At 42.5% G+C, this 22,489-nt stretch overlaps 1 protein-coding gene across 2 annotated transcripts in view; it reads right to left on the bottom strand.

Moving 5' to 3' along the window:
- gabbr2 (gamma-aminobutyric acid (GABA) B receptor, 2) overlaps positions 1-22,489 on the bottom strand; it is a 168,088-nt gene that overhangs the window by 37,787 nt on the left and 107,812 nt on the right. For both annotated transcript variants that reach the window (XM_035183673.1, XM_035183672.2), the window contains 6 exons: positions 21,763-21,823; positions 15,104-15,184; positions 14,139-14,289; positions 13,684-13,816; positions 12,296-12,403; positions 8,881-9,003 (listed from right to left, as the gene is read on the bottom strand). In XM_035183673.1, coding sequence (XP_035039564.1) covers positions 8,881-9,003; positions 12,296-12,403; positions 13,684-13,816; positions 14,139-14,289; positions 15,104-15,184; positions 21,763-21,823 — 657 coding nt within the window. The remainder of the gene's footprint in view (positions 1-8,880; positions 9,004-12,295; positions 12,404-13,683; positions 13,817-14,138; positions 14,290-15,103; positions 15,185-21,762; positions 21,824-22,489) is intronic.

Genomic DNA, 22,489 nt, shown 5'->3' with positions numbered 1-22,489 from the left:
AAAGCACATACAGTATGTTTAATATTCAAAAGAATACCATTTTGAAAATGAAGAGCCAACAGGATTAAATGAAATGGAAATAGGTCTATCCTTTCTGCCTGTTTCCACAGAGCAGGCTGATAATGAAACAAGAGCACTGTGTCCTTCAGGTGGCATTCACACAATCAACAGTTGACTGGAACTGCAGCGGACGTCCTGAGTGCAGGAGGAAGGGGACAAACCGCACTGTAGGAAAGTGAGTATGCATCTATACGTGTACATATAGGTGCATTCTCAAAGATCATACAGGGATTTAGACATTTAAGGAAACACAACTATGCTTGTTTCAGAGAATTTAGTCACTGCTTGGTAGCACATGAACCCACTAAGGGGAGTTTTTTAAAACAATGATTTTGACTGAAATGGTGCCAAAATGTTCACTATGATGGAATACATCCCGTTAAAATACCAGCCAAGCAAAGTCTTAAGTAGTTTTCTTAATGGCAGAATAAGAAGGCGAATCCAAAAACTACGACAGGCAGAGCAAAATGGATAGCAATAAAGAAAGCTATATAAAAGTTGTGGTAAAACTGCAAAAAATATTAGTAGAAATTAAAACAGATGCAAAAATCGGCCTTTTCATTTGACTTTTCCCTCTTTTCAGAAATTGTATTGATAACAAAGCATTTTAAGCACAGCACTCCAACAAACGGCATTTCACAGCTTCTCAGCAAGAGAAATAGGAATGCAACGTAAGCAGGGCCACTTAAGATGTCGTTTAATGGCAAAAGTAAAAATGGATACCCGATATCTGAGTTTCTGTAATGGAGAATTTAACAGGGCACTTTAGCCTCTGGTCAGATCAGTGCTGCATCTCTTCTCTGCTGATAATGAAGGTTCACTTTCAAGCTAATCAACATCATCTCACCATTGACCCATGAAGAGGAATAGCTCAGTCAGGAGAAGCTTTAGAGATGATTTTTATGAGTTATTTTACCACCAAACTGGAACATAAACCAGGGAAAGAGAGGTCAATGCAATCCATGAAGGAGCTGAGGTTTAAAATCACAAGCTGGATTTTATCAAAACAGGTCTATTGACGATGGCACCCAACTGTATTTAGTAAGATACATTAAGGTTCAAATGCAGGCCCCAGACATAGACTGCTACATTGACAGGATAAAGTTAATATAGTGCAGACAATGCCCTGAAAACCATTGCACTTGAAAATAAACCTCAAAACCAATAGATGAGGTGGAATCTGTGAAACGCTGCCATGAATCAGAGGAATGTGTCAACCCATCGTAAAACAAAAAAGAGTGCCACCCTTCATCTAGAGAGAAGAGACAGATATGGCACAGGAGACACCATGCCCAATCTCCCAGATTGTCCCTGGGGATGACGCGCATGATGAAGTTAAAATGGCCAAGGATCAAGAGCAACTGTTGCTTAGGGATGTTGTTGGTAGCATATTTTCAACTTAAAGGCACAAATTTCATTATAGTTTCAGTACACGAACGTTCGGATTCGTTTAAACTGGATCCAACAAAGCGCTTCATTCAGGCACACCACATAGTAATATTGGAAACCCACCTGTTGACATTTTTTTTCTACTGGAACAGGTGTATGGGGACAGTTTTGAAAGCATTGGTAATGCATGGTTTGGAAACCCCATGCTCCTGCTAGTTTTATTAATATACTGTAGCAGCATTATTGACATTGGCTCTAGGGGATTAATTCGAGAGATAGGGTCTGAAGCTTGGTGCAGACAGGATCAAAGACTCGTCTCCTCTTCCCTGGATATTTACTTGTTGCTACTTCTATGTGGCTTGTGAGGACTGATAATGTGCCTACTGTTTACATCCTTCAACTGAGAAGCTGTTTCTGGTACTTTAACTGCAGGCTCAAGATTCTTTACCACATATGTAACTTAAATACCTGAGGAAAGGCTTGCGATAAGACCACGATAAAAAGATGACAATTCTGCTGCTAAACATTATACATATATTGGTATGGAGGGATGATTGTTAAGAATGTCTATGAACCATGTCATGCCTCTTTCCATGGAGGGATCCTTGATGGATTGATGCACCGAGACAAACTGACCAAGGGTGTGTATCTTTGCAACTGCTGACAGCCCTTTCTGTCAGTGAAAGACTGTGAGGCAGAGGGGCCTCGAAGGTTGTGTTTAATGGCACTGTGGGACCGAGGGGGCCCTGTGACCTGTGCTCCCACAGTAGTTGCAGCAGTAAATCTGGGAAATGTAAAGAGTGACTTTGCTGGTGAATTCTTTATGATACTGATGAAATATATTTTTTCCATATTTTAGATTAAGGGTTAATCAAGCTTAGATATGAGCCAAGTTCCAGCTGTCTTTCAGGGTAGACGGAGCAGATTACACCATGGTCGACACCACAGGAATGAGAAACTGACCTATAGATAAATCCCGGTTTAACTGGGGATCTGCAGTCTTGAAGGTGGTGATCAGTTCCCCCTGTGGAGAGAAGTTTATTGCACTTGGCCGATGGCAGGACAAGGCTCACTAAATTAAAGTGTTTGCCTTGAAGAAATTTAGATCTTGGGCGGGGAGTTAAGTTCGCTGTTTGATGAATGCATGGTGAAGGCTGGCTGCATCATGGAGGCTTGGGTGGCGGCAATGGTTGCTGAAGATAAGCTGAAGGTTGAAGCATTTTCTAGGGTTTTGAGACAGGCATCAATGGTTTGCATGGAGTCAGCCAGGGACTGCAAGGTGGTGATCAAAGTGTTGTCTGCAGTGAAGTGGCCTGGAATGGAAGCAGAGGTTTGTGCAGGAGAGCAGCAAAGAGAATAGATGTTTCTCTCCTTAGGATGTCTTTAGAACAGCCCGCTTTCCTGGTCCTTTTGTCCCCACAAAAACCTCAGAAGGGTGAAGCAGATGGTGTGGCTGAGTCTTCCACAGGCAGAGGCATTTACCCTGGTTGAGCTGGATCTGTGATCCAGCTCGTCCAGGGTAAGAGGGTAAGAGAGAGAGAGAGAGAGAGAGAGAGAGAGAGAGAGAGAGAGAGAGAGAGATGTTGTGAATGAATAAGTTGTGAATGAATAAGTCTCCTGATTGAATTTACACTGAGCTTAATTTCCACATAAAATGCGTTGTATGTTGGCTTGCTACTGCAGTGATATGACACTGGGAACAGCGATAGGAACACCTTCCTTTCTCTTTCTCTCCTTGCCTTACTGCACACAGACGGGGGCAGCAGAGGCAGGGAAGCAGAGAAAAACCTCTGTGAGCATTCCTAAACTTCTGCCTGGAAATATGCATGCATGAGAGTGCATGTGTATATACTGTACACCTTTCTGCTCCAATCTGTCACTGTTGTTCAATAGCCCAGTGCTACATGAACATTAACATCTCCTCAGCATGCCAAACTGAAGTGGGTGCCCTAAAATTGCTATTTTTGTCTCATGGATCAACGGTGCCGCTCTCTGCGCTATGGATGTCAGAAACCATGGCTGTTACCATGGTGATGCCACACTGCAATATTCTTTTGCAGCTCGCCCGCCTGCCGATGCTTGCAGCACTTCCAAGCTGGGAAAAACGACAGAGGAGGGAGGGGAGGGAAAAGGAGACAGGAGGAGAGACACAAGTAGAGGGGTCTGCAGGAGGATCCACCAGAATGCTAATCATCCTCTCTCGACAATTTGTCCTTCATTATGCAGGAGACAATGCCCAGGACCACAAGAGAGGACGATAATGTGTACGTAAACACACAGGCATACGTATAAGATCATATCTATGCATGAGTGAGTACATAGATTCCACATGAAGTTAAAACAGGCTGATACATACATACAAGGTCATTGCATAAACACACGCGTGCACACACGCGTGCACACACGCGTGCACACACACACACGAAGGTGTAAATACAAAAATGAACAATCTACTCCTACTTGCTTCAACACACTTGTGCATTGACACTGCAACATGTGTCAGTACTGCATGGCTTAATCTGATGGCAACCGGCAGTCTGCCCTTCTGGTGAAACATCTACGCCATTAACAAATGCTCAATTATTAACGAGCCACAAAATGGGTCTAATTGCTCACTGCAGCCCAACGTCTCTATCAGCATTCTTAGGATGTTCCTGGAGCAGCCTCGGTTATTCCTGCTCTCACTGTGCTCCCTGGGAAAAAAAGACACTGATATGCACAGTATTCCCCATGCTGATATGACTCAGGGGTCAGACCACTCTAAATAACTGGGGTAGAGGGGGTGCAGCAATTATCACCTTGGCAAAGTTGCTTTTAATCTTCACATTTTTATTGAATTCAGCTAAGATAGCTGTGTTTAATGTTCAGTGGAGATCATAGCCTTGGTTGAAAAAGGTTGAGGAAAATGTCAAGGTCACAAGTCATTTCTGGTGGCACATCATCTGCATTATATAATTAAAACTGCAGGGTTGGTGCAGCCATAAAATGAGACTCAGGGGTCAGTCTCTTTTTGAGACTTAACTCTGTACATGATCCCTGGCCGTTCTTTACTTTTATTTTGAAGGGTATTAAATCAGTCAAGTTTTATGAAGCATTCCAGAAGGATCTCTTGTCAGCCTCTTCACCGTCTCATCTTCTTGCTAATGCTAATAAAGGATGCAAAGGGGAATGCCCTAGTTTTGCTAATGGTAGCTCATTAAGCTTAGCTTGCTAGATTCAGAGCAGAGGGTTCACCCCCGGTGATGCAGGGGATTGACTTTGTCCATGTTTCTGCTGGGTAAATCTTGGTTATAAAGCACAAGCAAGATAATTGAATCCAGTCTCAACGACAGCCTGTTATCCACTTATAATATGAAGATGTAGATGTAGGCAGGAGAACACACTTCAGTTTAATAATGTTTTTCTCCCAAATATGCACTTGTGGTCATACCTGAATGTCTCAACACTGTATTTTCACAAAACCCGAACATTTCTGTTAACAGCATCTACACTTCTTCGCTGGCTGGGTCGTGAAGGAAACCTTCCTGTGTAATGAATCCAACAACAAAAGTGGTGGACTAGAAAGCACTGGGACGGTTCAATAACACCATGTTGTCATAGTGCGCACCCTTGGGTACAGCAGGTAGATACAGCTCTGTGAACCCAAGGTCAATGTTACTCCCAATCCTCCACAGTGAGGGAAAATGCAAGGGGGGAGGAGGGGGGATTTTGAAAAGACAGAGAGCTGAGAGAGAAAGAGAGGTCAGTCTCCCCAGCTCTCCACATAATCCAGGCAGCACCACTGACCGGATGACCCCTCAGCCGTCAACAGGAAACACTGCCCCTCCAGCCCTCCTGCCTTTGCACAAAGCATAGAGAGAACCAATCACAGAGGTACAGGGACAACTCCATTAGCAGCACCCTAGAACTGTAATCCTCACTGACTCCAATGGGGAATTCTTGGTGTTCTCATACTGACAAAGTCCTCCATCTCCTCTTTCATGACCACCCTGAGTGACTCCTGACAAACATAATCATCCGCAGTGTAACAAATGACCTGCAGCACAAGGAGGAGTGGCTAGCAGAGGCTGCTGTAAAAAGTGGCTCAGGCAGCACACTGCGAGTTTCCTAAGTGTTTCTCCATCTGCACACTGCTGCCACAGACCGACTTCCCCAGGGAGCTGATCCACAATGTAAAGGTTGGAGGAGGCAGAATTCTGTAGCTGCATGATAAATGTCCCGCGAGAAACACCACCCGATGCCAGCAGGACAGAATCAGGCCATTACTCATTGATTATTAACATTTAAAACGTTCCATTCAATTTTACATCCCAACTTGGGGACCTACAACAAACTGTCGTCTGTATCTGAACTGTATTATCTTTGACACTTCTGCAATACTGTTCATCTGACATTTAACCCAATAAATCGATTTAAATCATTTTAACAAGAATTATAGTTTCAAATAGATACTAGAAAAGAGAGCGAGCGAGCGAGCGAGCGAGAGAGAGAGAGAGAGAGAGAGAATGAAAAAGACAATGCACAAAGGGACGTTGCAGCAGAGGGGAGGGGGTTGTGTAGCATGATGTGACGGCTCGCAGAAAACTGAACACCTAATGGTCCTTCTCCTTGTGCCAATTACTGTTAGTCAGTCAGAGCAGGTCTCATGGCTCCTGAGCCCTATGACCAACCATCCACCATGCTCCCATTCCTCCCCACACAGCCCCCCATCTTTAACCTAAGTGGTTGTTTGGACTGAAATAGCCCTGTGTTCAAAACACAAGGGGCTCTGTTAGTTGGGGCATGTTGCGACAGGTAGCAGGGAGAAAATGAAATATCATCCAGCCCCGCTCCACTGATCTGTTGCACTGCCTTGAAGCAAAAGGTTCCACATATTTGTTGAATGTCTCTATGTGTGTTTTATGTGTGGATCCGTCGTGACCCCTACTGCGCTGCAGCCTGATTAGAATCAATGAGGAGGTGGAGTAATTTGTTTCAGTGATAACGTTGTTCTGGAAACTCTCCTCTGTCCCTGGTAGTACAAAAAGTTTATGTTATTCTTTAAAATGTATTGTTATGTTTAGATTGTTTATTACACTAAATACAGTGTTAGTCTATACTCTGTCTTTCCCAAGCCTCTCTCGTGTTCTTACCCCGTCTGGATATGTGGGTTACCTTCTGGTTTCTGGTCCCACCTGTCAAACCTGGAGGCCCCAGGCGCAGAGAAGCTCCAGGCTGCCTCTACCCATGCTGAGCCCCAAGGGTCCAGTGCTGCTGGTGCTGGAAATCTGGCAGGCTGGGCAGGCATGAGAGGCCTCTGCCTCAGCCCAGGCATGCAGATCCATAACCCCAGGGGGGCTGCAGACTCCTACACTGAGTAGTTAATATATTCAAAACACTCCCCTGGCCAGGGGCTTAGAGTCTGAGAATACTCCACGAGGACCCGACTGCACACACTGACAACATTCACAAATGAATATGTTAGGCAAGGCTTTGCTACACCCTTTAGGCAGGCTTAAATATGTAAGTGGCTATCATCACAAAGGAAATACAGCTTTGTCTAGAGTTTTATAAATGTGTAAGTATACCTTAAGAATATGACACAAAGAGCACAAGAATGTAAATAGGTCTAGCAAAATATCTTGCAAAGATTTCTTCAAAGATCTCCAACAGGAATATTTTCATCACGAACTGCGACAGATACAAAACTTAAAGAGGCTGACCTGCACCCACTCCTCTTAGATAAGCACTATTTATCTCTTCACAAAGTTTTAATTTAATCGAAGACACAAAAGAGTCAAAACTGGGAGCAAGGCAGGGTTGGACACACTTCCCTCCCCTGCAGGACCCTGGCAACAAACAAGCAAACAACATCCGTTCAATACAATCAAAGGAAGTCTCCATAAATACCCACGATAACACCCTGCTTCACTGCAGTGACCTTCTGATAACCTCTGTTTATTAGAAGGGTCAATGAGGATCCAACCAATGCCCTCGATGTCGAAGGACTTCAGGCTCTTGGGAGGCAGTTAACAGTCTCGTAGCCTACATACGGAAGTCTAGGGGACTTGAAAGAACTCATTAGGGAAAATCTCCACTTAGCAGTATCCATGGTCTCTGATCTTCAAAGACAGATGATTTAATCTCAGCTGCAGTGGAATAATTGCTCCTGCTTGTCAGTTGTTAGCAGCAACAGTAAAGTAAAAATAGTCTTTCCTGTTCCATTGACTTATTTGTGAGCACATAAAGGGAGGAATACTGTACATTTAATGTAAAAAGCATGGTCTGGTATTTTTGTCCATCAAATCCAGTGAATTGGAAATACCCAGTGAACAGGCAAGAAAACAAACCTACCAAAGACCTTAATGTGACAGCAGATGACAGTCTTGAATAACATGATGGTCATATGTTCACATTTCCCAAACCACAGCTGCAGTGACATACACAAATATAGTACCCATCTCATCTGCACAGTATCCCCATCCACTGCACCTGCTCCATAACACATTAGTCACCCTTGGATTAATGCAAGCCCATATTTTTAACAACTCAATAGATGGAGGAATGAGTTCTGCAGCCCTTTTATGTTTGACCAGTGGAACACTCAACCATCTATTTAACAGCATGAGTTGATATTCTCAAAAAATAAAAAAAATAAAAAAGATTAGACTCAAAGCTATTCAAATATATGCAGCTCAAAATCCCCCTGAGTCCAGCATTTAGCATACCGTCTTTAAGCGGTCTGCTAAACACACTAGTGGCAAGAAGAGCACAAAGACAGTTGAACCAAACGGTGAGGCACTTCTGCAAACATATTTTATACTACAGAAAAATGCGGGAAAAACAACTCAACTTCTAGCAAAAATGATTAAATTATTTGAGAAAAAACTTGCAGTTGTGCCTCAATGATTCACAGTCTGCATTCCCTTAATACGACTGACAGTTATGTGCTAATATGTCATGCCTTACTGAGAACACTAGTCACACTCCATCAGCCACAGAAGCCAAAGCTACAGTATGTTCATTTTAGCCAACTAGGCTCACTGTTAGGTTAATCCTGTACCAATCTTAGAAAATCGGAATCTTCTCAATCCAATCGCAGCGAGGCAGAGTTCATTTCTACTCTACACCACGCCGCCTCTCCAGCAAGGCGAAAGTGGTGCCAAGAGCCTCTTTTCCAACAGCCCTTGCCAAAGTCTCACATCCAAGCTGGCAAATGTCCGGCCACGGGATGAGCACAGGAGGCAGCAATGGCTCACATCCTGACCCAAAAATAACGAGCACAACAAAGATGCTCGCGCTACAGCCCAAGGCGGACATTTTGTTTGCCCAAACTCCAAATACAGGCATTTTTTTTTAGCAAGAATCTGTGTCACTGGGATTCTTCCAGCTGACGTAAATCATGATATACCAAGATAAAAAAAAAAAATCAAGCTGAAAATGCACACTGACCTCCAAGCTGTATTCTTCCACAGTCCTCTTAAGCGGGTCCACAACCTGCCAGCAAATGAGGATGCATAGGTCGATCAGCAACATCCCGCCAACGATAATCAACAACTTCTGGTCCTTTATGATCTGGAGGGGAAAGAAAAGAGGAGAATTGTGTTTGCCAACATCTGCTAATGGTATGTAACAGTGTGTGTGTTGGTAGAGCCATTTCAAATAACATTTCTCTGTGATCATTGTTATCGCGTGAACCAAATGATTCTTGTCCCCATCATAGTGCCAAGACCCCTGCTGCATCCATTCTAAAATCTAATCAGGGACTAATTGCAATGAATTTAGTTGCAATTAGCCACCTACTAGAAAAGGAAATGAGCCAAACTGTGAGTCCAAGACCTGGTTCAGAATTCAATACTGACACTCTTTTGCATTGTCCCAGGATAATGAGTCCTGTCAATACTGTGCCACCAACAAGCTATTTGCTACCTTGAGGCCAGAGAATGTGGAAAAGATCTACCCAACAAGAGCCAACGCTCAACCACTGAAGCTCCTCTTTTGTACCATGAACTTTAGAGGGATGAAAGCTGTGACCTGTTTGTGATCTTTATTTATAAAAGCGTTTGACAGTCTGGAACCGCAGATCAAAGCAAAGGTCAGGGAACACAGGCAGGGCTGTGTTTGGAAAGTATCACATCACCCAAATGCAGCGCAGGGGTCTCGCACTCTTCCTCCACCTGTGGGCTCTGGATGAGATGTGTGAGGGGATTCTAGTTTTTTGATGTGCTGTCGTTTGATGGTGTTCGCATTGGACAAATATTGGCAGGAGGAGTGACATTTCTTAATGCCAACATGGACAACAAATAAAATACATGCATGTTAAACGAAAAAGATCTAGTTGATGAAACTAGTAATGATTCCAACAAGTGAACAGTTGTAACAAAGATATTTAAGATGTGTGATATTTTAGTTACAAAACAAAAAAGAGAAAGCTGTACGCCACCATCTGCTCAACTGTGATGTTACTCTGCCAACTGAGTCTGCGAGACAAACAATGAGTCTCAATTACCTGAAGTGTTATCTACTATTTTCTTTCCTGCAGTATTATTGGCTCTCTGACATATCAGTTTGTTCTAATGTCCTTGTTTGGTGAATTTGATTGAGAAAGAAGGACAGAATGATCATAAAAGTAGTTAATGTACACATGGATGTGAACAAAATTGCATGTGTGTGTGTGTCCAGCAACATGTGTGTGTTGGTGTCACCAGCAACATGTCACCAGTGGCTGGGGTGAGGGGTTGATCCTTTGTAAGTGTGTATGTTTATCTGTGTCTGTGGTGTGTGTGTGTGAGTTTGTGTGTGTGTGTATTTGGAGAGGGACGAGATTGATTGGCAGCCCTCCCCCCGAAGCCGTCTCTGGCAGTGAGCTCTTTAAGGAGTGAAGGAGTGCCGGCCGCAGCCCACCAAGTGGAACCCTTATCGAACACACCCAGGATTTACAATCTGTGCGCTCACAGTGTGCGGGGGAAAAAAGATGGAGGGCAGGTTGGTGGAAGAGTGAGGGATGCACTTCCACCCCGGCCGTTTGTAGAAAATATGGCTAACACTCCAGCTTGTCTCTCCCCTGACAGCGGCTGGCAGAGATTTCAAGGAACCAACAGCAGCTATCACTCTACTGAAGCCAAAGCACCTGCACTCAGTCCGTGTGGAGGAAGTGCGATGTGTCTGCTGTGTGTGTGTGTGTGTGTGTGTGTGTGTGTGTTTCCTACACACAGACAGGCCTTAAACCGACAGTGAATACATCTTGAGGTTTCAAGGCTGAAGTATGCGGTCGGGGTGAATACTTCTTCTGAAGAAACAGCTGTTGTGTCTCTGTTCACAAGGGAAAGAGGTTGGGAGAGGGTGAACGGAGCAGAGATAATTGGCTGTGAAGGGTCGGAGCAAAGTTACTGTGCTTTGAGAGGAAAAAGGGTTTTGTTTTCCTCAAATGATTAGAACAAAAAAAACTGTGAAAGGCCAAGATCCAGTGTGTTTTATTTTGACAGGGTTAGGGATCTTGTGTTGACCTGACCATAAAATTACAGTGGAAACAGCTCAATTAGAACTAGGTCATGGATCCTTCATCATTTAACCTGTAATCAGGATTTTCATCACCTCCATCTATCTTTTGTCCTCCTTTTCCCAGCTTTCTCTTTTTTTCTTTTCAGCATCCAACCTACTTTCGTGGCCATTTGTGCCACATTGTTTGTCATGTCCCTTCATATGCCCTGCTTTTCCTTCCTCCCATCTGCCACTATACTTCCCTTCATCCCTCCAACCTCTCCATCTCTTTGATCCATCCCTCCTTCCTCTCTCTCTTCCGGTTCTCTCTCTCTCTCTCTCTCTCTCTCTCTTCTTCTCTCTCTCGGAGGCCACCCACACTTCTTCAAATATAATATGCAAGAGGGTGAGAGAGAGAGACAAAGTGAGGGGGAGAGCTAAATCTATAAATACAAAAAGGCCGAGCACAGTTACAACACTCTGTGAACTTGGCACCACTTTATATAACTAGGCTAGTGAAACTGATTTTGTCAGATGTTTTAAAAAGCCATTTGTATGCCAGTCTTTCAGTGTGTTTGTTGGAAAGCGTGAGTCTGAATACAAGTGCCTACACATCAGTGTTGGGCTTTGAAAAGACATGAAGCAACCTGGTAAGGACTATCAGGTCTAAATTTTACAGTGCAGATGTTTGTTGTTATATAAACTGGTAATTTCCCCTATCTAATACCTCTTTTACACCAAAATTAGCAGGTTTTTTAAATGGGTAAACTCGCTTCAACTGTAATTACATCCTTTCGTATTGCCAGAAGCAGAGTTTTCCTTCCTGCTTATTTTCCCTGGTGAGTCATGTTTGCCGTCACGTATGCGTTGGAAACCTTGCTGTCTTGCCAGTGCTGTTTCTTTCACGATGCAGTGAAAAACCAATAAGTACAAAAAACCCTCATGGCTATTTATGCACCTACATCCGGACGTTCAAAGCGCATCTTAATGTTGTGCTGGTAATGGTGTAGAACCAGCATGTAGACTGCCAAGATAAAGAAGAAGACAGCCCGTTCATCACAGCCAGTCGTAGCTGGAACCGATAAAAACCTGAATCTACTGCAGGCTCATTTGATCTGGGAGTGAATGCTGATTGTATCCATTCCCATTGCAGGCAAAACCCAGATGTTAATGGGTGGAAGGCTTAACAGACAGACATGATGGGATAAAAAATAAAAGGTTCAGAATCCGGATTTGACCAGGAAGATTCACATGTACATACTGGCCAGTGACAAGAAAAGTTGTGTTAAAAATAAATTGATGAGAAAAGATATTTGACTTTTCTCTCTGCTGTACAATCTAATAAATAACCCTTTAATCACTTGAATACTTAAAATTTGTTCCCAACCTTCTTCTTCATCTTCACATTTTTGAAGATGGCGTGCACCCTCCAGGTCTTGGCAAACATGGCTCCAAAAGCTGTGGTGTATCCGACAATGAGGATCCATGTCCGGACCTATCAGAACAACAGGAACACACAATATCGTGTCATGTCTTTAAGTGGTGATCAAGGCTCAAAACAATATCTGATCTGACGGGTATTTGCATTTTTCTTGTGAAGTTTATTGAAAATAGTATTGTGAAGCATCTAAAAATATGAGGCTGTTGGATTGAGTTTTTTTTCATCTCAAAGTGTTGAGCTCTGGGAGAAGAACGTCCTGGACCGTGGAAGCTGTCACACTCCTAAGAGCGTTTCATCTTAATGAGAAACAAAGTGTGGACCTCTCACTGCTTTGGAACTCAGGACACTACTGAAGTGTTTTAAAAGCTCAGGATGTGAATATAGCTGACAACATCCTAATATAACTACAGAGCCTGAAAGTGTGTATGCTTGTGTGTGATACACAATTTTGTTAGTGTGTGTTTATCTGTGTGTTTGAACCCCTCCTGAGCCACACCTCCACACACATTTACACCTGGCTCTCTCCTCGTGACACTATCATATTTAGAAAGCAATAAAGTCAGGTAGGAGTACAATGCCGGGTAAGAAAGACAGCAAAAAAAACTAAACAATTACAGCAACTATTCTCAGGGAGACTAGCACATATTGATTGATGGCGAATGGATCAACCTCTGTGTGCCTGTGCTGTAGAACCTTGTCTGAAGTGACAAGCTCTGTTTTGACTCTGCGGCAGAGCTTCAGCCAGGTGGTGGCAGCTCGAGACGTGCCCTGCCTAACATTACCTTGCTGTGTGTGTGTGTGTGTCTGGGAAAGGGGGTATCTCAGTGGAAACCAGCTATCACTGTAATCAAAACTGTTTAATTAATCCAGCACGTACATCGTCACACGGTAATACTACCTGGGGGGAGACACTTAATGTGCTCTGTGCTAGCTAGAGACCCAGAGAGAGATTCAATCAGTTTTCACGAAAGAGTATTTTCACATACTTCACGTAGTAAGCGTTTCTGCAGTGTTCGCCATATTTTAGCTCATTTTACATACATATAGTAAGAAAAATGCTATAACGACCTGAAGTTAATGCCATGTACTGTATGTTCCGTACATGGTTTAACTGAGTACTGCAGCTGGTAATATCACTACAAAATCTACCTCTAAATAAAAATAGGAAAGAAATATTATCTACAAATAAACAAAATATAAAGCTTTTTTTTTTTTTTTTGCTTACATCTATGAGTTTAAGAGCAAAATTAATTTGTATCTATTGGACCTGAACATAATGTGTGTCCACGCCCAACTTTTTTAATGATATGGCGAAAGGTGCTGAGGGAACTCACAGTGCAGAGCGTCTCAAACTCTTTGTCAGAGACAAAACCTCCGTCCAGACCAAACAGGAAGATGGATGCATAGGAAAGCATGCCCCCGAGGATGATCAGGTTGTTCATGTAAGGACTGGACATCTTGATTAGTCTGAAGAAGAACAGAAGGTTAGAGCAAACTAAACTAGACAGAATAAAAAAATATGATATTCTAGTACAGAGAGTGAAATGTGAAATAATAAAGTACCTACAGATGGAAAAAAGTTAATCCTCATTGTCATGCTTCATCATTCTTTCATTTCGACACTGCTCATGATTCCCCCCGTCCTTCATTCATCCCTCTTTAACACCAACCCCTCATTTGCCTTCCCACTGCACTGTACATATTATCCATTTCCCCTCCAATTGCTTAATTTGCCTTCATCCATCCCCCTCCCTCTCAATGAGGTGCTTCACCAACGCCAGATGCCGACCTGTGGTTGCGGTTTTTGATGTTAAAGAACAAGAATGCCCCGGCCATGAGCATGCCCAGTATGGTGATGGTGGACAGGATGCTGTACAGGGGCACGTTGATGTGGCGACGCTGCAGACGCACGAACGTCTGATCCTTGGGAGGCTCCACACCTAAGAAGGAGAGGAAGTGTGTTAATAGAGTTTAGACAATCCATCAACGTGTGTGAGTCTCAAACATGTTTGGAGTGAATGTTATTTTCATGGTATATTATCCTATCTGACTGGTTTTCTGGACAATTTCATCTTCTCCAGCAAGGCTTCCCTCTGCACTGAGACTACACAACAGTGACACGGCTGTAGACACGCAGTTATTTGAGACCCATCTCCTACTCGTCAGTGTGTATCTTAAAGCACCACAGTCAAGTTATTGTGGTCAGACCCTGCACTTTCTTATCTCTCGCTCTATTTTTCTCCCTGTCTGTGTGCCAATCGATCGCAATGGCATCATCTCACAAGTATCTTCTTACTGTGGTCAGGGATGTGGAAACAAGAGCTTTAGATGGTACCGGCCTGGAGTTTCTGTGTGTGGGGCAAGGGTGGTGAAGGGGAGAATAGTCAGGGGGATTGAACAAATTACAAAGTATGTCAACACAAGCAAACACAGGGGGGGGGTGAAAAATTGACTGGTTAATAATTTAGCAGAGAGGCGACAGTTTAGAGTGGTAAAGAAGAGTGGCGAGTCTCTACACTGAGTGATGGTGGTGGTGGTGTCTGTATGTGTGTGCGAGAGCGAGGGGTCGGGTTCACGTCAGCAAGCTAAGAGAGTGCTGAGGTGGAGAGTGGTGATGTGTCTGTAACATATATAAAGACACACACCGGATGCTTCAGGGCACTAGTTTCTTCTTCTTCAATGGGTATAACGTCTCTTAGTCAGTGCTCACACAGTCAATGCAGAGACATATTCTCATATCTATTATCTACATACCTTGGAACCTTATGGAGTTGTTGATGAGGTCCAGCACATCAGCGATTGCATTGTACTCCCCCACCTTCACTTCATGTCCCTCTGTTAAATGAAACACACACGTACGTAGACATTAACACAAATACATGTACATGATTTTACATTTTCATTTGCTGCTGCAAAAATACCCTGGTTTCCTCCGTGTTTTTGTTTTGTTTGTCTGTCTGTTAGTTAGCAGGATAACACAAAAACGACGGCATGGATTTTCACGAAACTTAGTGGAAGGATGCTGTATAGGTCAGGAGAGAATCATTACAATTTTGGTGCAGATCTAAATATGGGTGAATCCAGGAGTTTTGTTTCATTCTCTCTTCAGCGTTTCCCACAGAATTCAATCAATATGGGGTTAGCGGGGGTGCACATGCACGAACATTGCTCGCATGCGCAACAGATTCTGATTCTGAGTTACAGGTAAACAGACTAAAAATCACAAAAGAGAGATGTATGAGAGAGAGAACATCATTGCATGCGGTCTGCGGATACATGCACAACTGCAGCTGAACTTTCTGCGTGGACGCTAAAAACGATGTAGCAAATAACCCAGCACAGAGCTAGACAATGCAGCCATGGAGCAAAAGACCAATACAGGTATCTCTTATATAATGAAGAAAAGTTTAAAAAATATGTCTGGGGCAGGACAAGTGAAAATACGCCACAGTCTACATAATTAACGGGGAACACTGTTTGGAGATTAGCCTTGGCAGAGGTATGCACTCTAAACACACAACACCCCAATAAGTGCATAGTGAAACTCTATGGACAAATAAAAGCATTCCTAAAGTTATTACAACATCAGTGAACATAATTGGAAAATGAGCGTCTGTACAATATTTAATGGCAATCCGTCCAGTGGTTGAAACACAAAGGCCAACCTAATTTTGGAACTAGAGAAAAAGTTAGGGGATCCCATAAGTCATTTGGGTAATGTTGCCAGAGAATCTTGAATATTGTGGTCAAGGTGCTGAGATATTTCAGTCTGGATGAACATAGTGGACTGATCCCACATAGCCATCAGTCACAAGGCTAAACATGGCATCTTTGACCAATAGCCCAACTACTGTCTAAATGTTACCCCAGTTTCTGAGCTGTCTGACTTTCAGGTTTCATTAAATATTTCAGGTAGCCGACTTAATCCAGCAATGGAACGCTTAAATAATGGATCACAGATACAAAGCAGCTTGCTGGGTTTATAAAATGTAGCTCCAGTGATCCTTACTTGGAGAAAATGTAACAGATGCTACTTTGAGTGAACAAGTAAATCTAATTCAAACAGTAATTGGACACAGTGAAGAATGTCCCAGCTTTAAGTTGTACCGTCTGGCACAGAGCTACGAACTCTTAGTGAGCTTTAAATCACAGGGAGGTCTTCCAAAACCCATTAGTAATATATCAAAATATCCATAACGATGAATCCTAAGGCACTCAGTAAGTGCACAGTAAGATTGTGTTACTGGATTTTAATGTCTTCCCAAATGTCTTATTTTTGAATGCATTTCCTTTGAATTGCTTTGTGTCTCAATGGTTCTTTATAAATAAACCTGCCCTTCCTCTACTACAGGTTAGTTTACTTCAAGGAAACCATAAGGAGCAGATATATCACAGGCAAAGACTCAGATGTAGTTCACAAATCAAATTCACACTTCAAGTAGAATCTTCAAAGGATTCAAAAGAATGCAAACCTACTTTTTATTGCATTCTACTGTACACTGAATTGAGCATAGTCCAAATTCAGTGGAGGTGTTGCAAGCTGCTCAACGCCCCAGCCTGTAAACACCAGTCTCTCTGGAGTTCTGCTCAAACACAACTATTTCAGTGTAGTGTTTTCTCTTTTAGAAACAATGAAGGTATAATATTGGAGGAGGCACGACCTTGTCAAACAAACCTGGGCCTTCACTCTTCTTCCCTCATAAAGATTACTCACTTTAAGTGTACACCAGGGACGAGAAGAGCAGGGGATGGGCGGAGAGGACAGATTATTCTTTACTGTTTATTCTTTTATTTTATTCTTCTTTTTAGTAAACACTACAAACAACCTGCAATTTCCTCTGGTGTGCACACACATCTCGCTCTGCTTCTCCCTGTTATTATTCTTATATGCCCATTGAACAATGTCCTTGACGAAAGGGAAATGACAGATAACGTCAGGTTTTGCAAAATCACAGGGCACCACACTCCGCCCCTCTCCTTTCCTTTCCTCCTCTCCCATCTCCTTTCCATTCCCCTCCTCTCACTTGATCTCCAACTCCGGCATCAAACATCAGCAAGTGTTGAAAATGTTACACTATATGTGACCATTTCCGCACAGTGCATTTCATGTGAGTACACATTCAGGATTTGTATTCTTCAAACTTCTCAGTGCTGAACGATCAATGACTATGTTTCCCTTGACCACATCCTTTGTCGGGATCTAAACAGCAGAAGGGCTCGAGTATCAGCACTCCCCTTTTGAGATGCTAAAATACTATCTCAGCACTCTAGCCCCAATGGGAATATTGATGGCTGCAGCAGGCTGCTAAAAAAACTCAAACTGTCGTTCAGCCAGTGCAGTCACATTTTAGGACTTTTTGTTCAAAAAACTGTTATTACTGGTAAAGTGTTCTTGGTTGGTCAACTTTTAACTTATTCCTAATAAAAACTTAATGCGCAAAAAAGACCAAGAAAATAAATTCAAGAAGATTATTCTGCTATAATAGAGCAGTTGTAGATACATAGGAACGGAATGTGCATCTTTTCTCATTGGCTTAAATGTGCAGAGCTCTGTTAGCAATGTCAGGTAGTTTGATGGATCAACCAGGATTTAGCAACATCTGAATTAGAAGTTGAGGACAGTTGGTTGTTTCTTCTAAACTGTAACACTGATGGTTGCTTGTTCTGTTGTACATTTTCAATATTATTGAGGAATACTCAGGATTTAAGGAGATTTCAGTGTGAAATTTGTGGTCATGAAAAAAAAGTTATTTTACCGATACTGACCAAAACACAAGTTTATTGCACTTCCTTGCTCAATACTGAATATTTTAAAACCAGATAGTTTACATCAGTGTTTTCCAGCTAGATACATCTTCCTCAGGGCTACAGTACATCTCCTCACATCTACTACTAGCTGTGGAATTGTGTGAAACCACAGACAGAAATGTTTCACCCGTTGCGTCACCCAGGTGCTATAAACAAAACCCTCATGTAGAGACATTACTCAACAACACTAGTGGTGAAAAAACACAGGGGACTATAACTGTATGTGTCTGATAGATTCCTGTAGTGAATACTGTTCCTCTTTCTCAATGCAGCTAGTGTGTGTATTTCTCAACACCGCTCCACTTGACATGAATCTTTTTTCTTCCCATGATGCACCTGCAGCTCAAGCACAGATGACTCGGTCTCATTGGAGCAGAGCCTCACATACTGCTTAAAAAAACTCAAATAAATATCGTAAAAAGATTGAATAAGTAACAATTCTTCAAAATGTATATATATTTTTGTTGACTTGTGCACTCACATCATCCAAAATGTTTCCAAAAATTTTAAAACCCAGAGAAATCCACATTTATATTCAAAGACGTTTCATTTTGGTTGTCTTTTATTTCGGCATTTATACTTGCTTCACTCTATTTTTTGCCCGTCTCTGCTATAACTTCCGGGATAAAAAACTTATGACAAAGTAAAAACACAAAGTTAGCCAGTTAGGGAACCATGATTCGTCATTGCTGTTAGCTGCACATACTGTCGCCGAAGCTCTCTCAGTAAAGCGCAAACACACCAAGCATCATTGGAAGATTATGGGATAAGAAATGGAGGTAGGGACAACTCCCATGATGCCAAGTTGCTCCACGATCTCAGGTGTTTTGTCACTGTTTTGATTGAGAAAACCCTCGAGTCCACAGTAACATATTGTACGTTTTAAGTGGTAATTGCAGAACATCATTAACAGCAAATCTCTAACGTAGTGCTTTTTACCTTTGCTGCTTCTTTTAAAAACATCAGTGAGAGTCAATTATATTCTTGTGAGCTACTTTAGTTGAACATATTGTGAGAAGACTTTTGCTATTTCAAATTCCTGCGTAAGATGACAGGAAAGCAGAATATTAATTCTCAACCCAGGGGTGTTGTAGTGACTAAATCCTATCATATGTCTCAACAATCTACCTTTGACCCACACACATCTAGTGACCTTGTTGATAGACAGTATACATGTATTCCTTATCTTCCATGCCTGGTAGTGCATTGATTTAAAATCTGTACTCAGAGTGACTGCAACTGCAATCAAGACCTCTGGTAGCGAGCTATCTCTTATCCCTGTGAGAGACAGTGGGAATTAGAGCCATTGAGGTCCCTGAACGTCTGACAGGGTAAAATGATGGATCAGAGGCGGAGGACAGATGATAGGGTCATGCTGAGTATCACTGCCTTTTGAAATATTCAAGCTGGGGCTGTCCCTCCATCCCTCTGCACCCAGCTGAGACTCTTGGTGTGTCAAAAGGGTGAAACATGTGCAAAGGCAAAAGACCGAGAGACTGGCAATCACAAAGAAGGAGGCACTAGTGTGTTAAAATTAATTAATAGGGATGTGTGGCTATGATTCTATATTTCTATGAGAGTTTTAATGACAGCCCCACATGTTAGTGATCCTCCTGCTGTTTGCATTGCTACCTCCACCAAGGAGGTTATGTTTTCATGCCTGTGTGTTTGTTTGTTTGTTTGTTGGTTGGTTGGATCACTTGTAAGCAAGATTACAAACTTGGTGGAAGGATGTGGATCCAGGATTTTTTTAACTTTGCGAGATAGGGCTTTCTGGGGGCTGTAAATTTTGGTGCAGCTTGATTGAAGTTAAAGGGACTGTTGTGCCTTGGCGGAGGTATGTGCTCTACTGAGTGTCAGAGTAGTTCTCACAGTACAGGTCACCTGAGGACTGGATGTGATATTTCTCCTGTGTTGGCTGGACACCAAATATATTTAAGAAGAACCTGATTCTGTCTCGCTGTAGCTGTGTCCCACTTCTACACCACGTGTTGTTAAAACTGAGGAACCAGAAAATCAGGGGTTAGGTTTAGGGTTGTGGGTTGTTGTTCGGTCTTTGGAAAATCCTTTGGCTTTTTCTTGAGATGAAAATGGTTGTGTCATTTCATTCAGATTAATTAATGGCTGTGCATCAACATGTGCACATACTTTGTGAGACACAATTGGGACACCAGCCTCTGCCCTGATTGTTAGTTATGTAGTAATGGTACATTTTTCTTCAGACATCATGAATAACACTGTACTTACTTTCATACTACACACTTATTTGTAACATTACATTTCCTCGGAATTAAACATAAAACAACAGTTACAATGATATAAATCATGTGAGGTCCCATTCTGTCAAACCCACTGACCCCGAGATGTAACATTATACGTAGAGTATAGTCACCAGCAGAGGTAGACAGACACATCAGCATGTGAATGAGCCTACGCACGCACGCACGCACGCAGGGAGAGTGATGTAAGCAGCCAGAGGGGATGAAGCCCCTCTGCAGTGGGGGAAGATAAGAAGGTTAGGCAGACGGGACTGAGCTGCACCATGCAGTGTGCTACATATAGTCTGGGGAGTATAGGAGCTGGGAATCCCCTGCATCGAGATGCAATCTCTGGGCTATTCTGACACTCAGCAGGCCCTGCTGGCTCAAAAACAACCTTAGGATGACACTATGAGGACAGAGAGTACTGAGGGTTTTACATATAACCATATTCACCATCTATGAATGTCCTGTGTGGTTTTCTCACCAAGGTAAAGATAGTCTAAAAGAGTCATGTTTATTTTTCTGACAAACAACCCTTTGTACAAATCTATAGAATGTGCATATAAAGCATTTGACTCTGAAATCTTTCAGCATCTCCTTCCTGTTAGTATGACTCTGCTAAAAGCTTTTCTTAAAGCCTCCTGGACAGGATACACCATAAAGGTAACAGGTATCATATCAACCATAGTAGCCTTCTGACTGGACAACCTTTTGGGAATTATCTTCCCAAAAGGTCTGCGGGAATCCTGCACAATTTCTGAAACAACTGTAGGTTTTATTGAACACAGACGTGAGTGGTTGGAGTCCGACAGCTTTTGGCAACAATCCTAACTCAGCTTGTAGTCAGAAGGAGAACAAGTGGGAATGGCAGGAGGTGCGTAAGACAGGATGAGTGAAGTGAGCACAAAAGATAAATCGATACAGCAAAACAAAGTTTGTGGTTTTTCATTCAAAATAGCTGCAAAGGTTGAGGTTTACAAACAATGTAACCAGGAGCCCTCACGCACACACCCACCCATCCATTATCTATACAGCTTATCCTTTGAGGGTCACTGGGGGTTGGAGCCATCCCAGCTGACATTGGGCGAGGGGCCGTGTGCACCCTGGACAGGTCGCCAGTGTATCACAGAGCCAACACGTTTACATTCACACCTACAGGCAATTTAGAGTCTCCAGATAATGTCCCCCCATTCCTCATGTCTTTGGACTGTGGGAGGATGCCAGACTGATCAGAATAAACTCATGCAGACACTGGGAGAACATGCAAGCTCTTATACAAAGGCTGCAAAGAAAATTAAACTGGTTAATTTAAGTATAGCATCGTAGCAGCAGTGTCCCACATACCTTGAAACTGGTTGAACTTTATTGTGCCCATCCTCTCTCCATTCCGAAACATGACTTGACCCTGAAAAGAAGGAAACACAATCAATATAATATGGATTCTAAACTGCCACTTATACATATTGTATATATTTAAAGTTATAATAAAATGTAATTCTTCTAAAGATGATGCAGCATAAGATGTAAGGTGGATATGATTAGATTAAAACAGGAGCTTGGTCCAATTAAATGTATGCACCGCACTTTCCTGATACCGGAGGATTGGCAGGCAGAGAGCAGTGTCTCCGCTCCTGCACACTGCATCTCATTTGATTAGAAGTGGCCCGAAATTGATCTATTTAGAGAGGTAAACAAATTTATCTTTCAGCCAATTCATTTGCTAATATCTTTGGAACAACTTTGGGTCAGCAAAGCTGTCTGATTTAACTGCGTTTGCTTACTTAGCATGGGCACAATCTGGACTCAGGCGGCGTTTAAGAAGCAATTCTTTAAGTGCAACTCACATTTGGCTAAGAACAGCATGTAGCGGTCAGTGATTTTACTCAAGATCTTAGTCCTGGATATTGATTACTCTCCAAAAGGGTGTGTTCAGCGGTCAAACAACCCCCATAAATTATGGGAAGAAAAAAAAAACTAAGCAAAGTCTGATTTACACTCCATAGCAACAAGATAAGAAATGTCAAGCCGGCAAACGCAGACTAGGGAGTAAAAAAGCAATTCAACTTTTTGG

Source organism: Hippoglossus stenolepis, chromosome 17 (assembly GCF_022539355.2).
Source record: "Hippoglossus stenolepis isolate QCI-W04-F060 chromosome 17, HSTE1.2, whole genome shotgun sequence".
NCBI classification, from domain to species: Eukaryota; Metazoa; Chordata; class Actinopteri; order Pleuronectiformes; family Pleuronectidae; genus Hippoglossus; species Hippoglossus stenolepis.
This window is presented reverse-complemented; position numbering and strand designations above follow the sequence as displayed.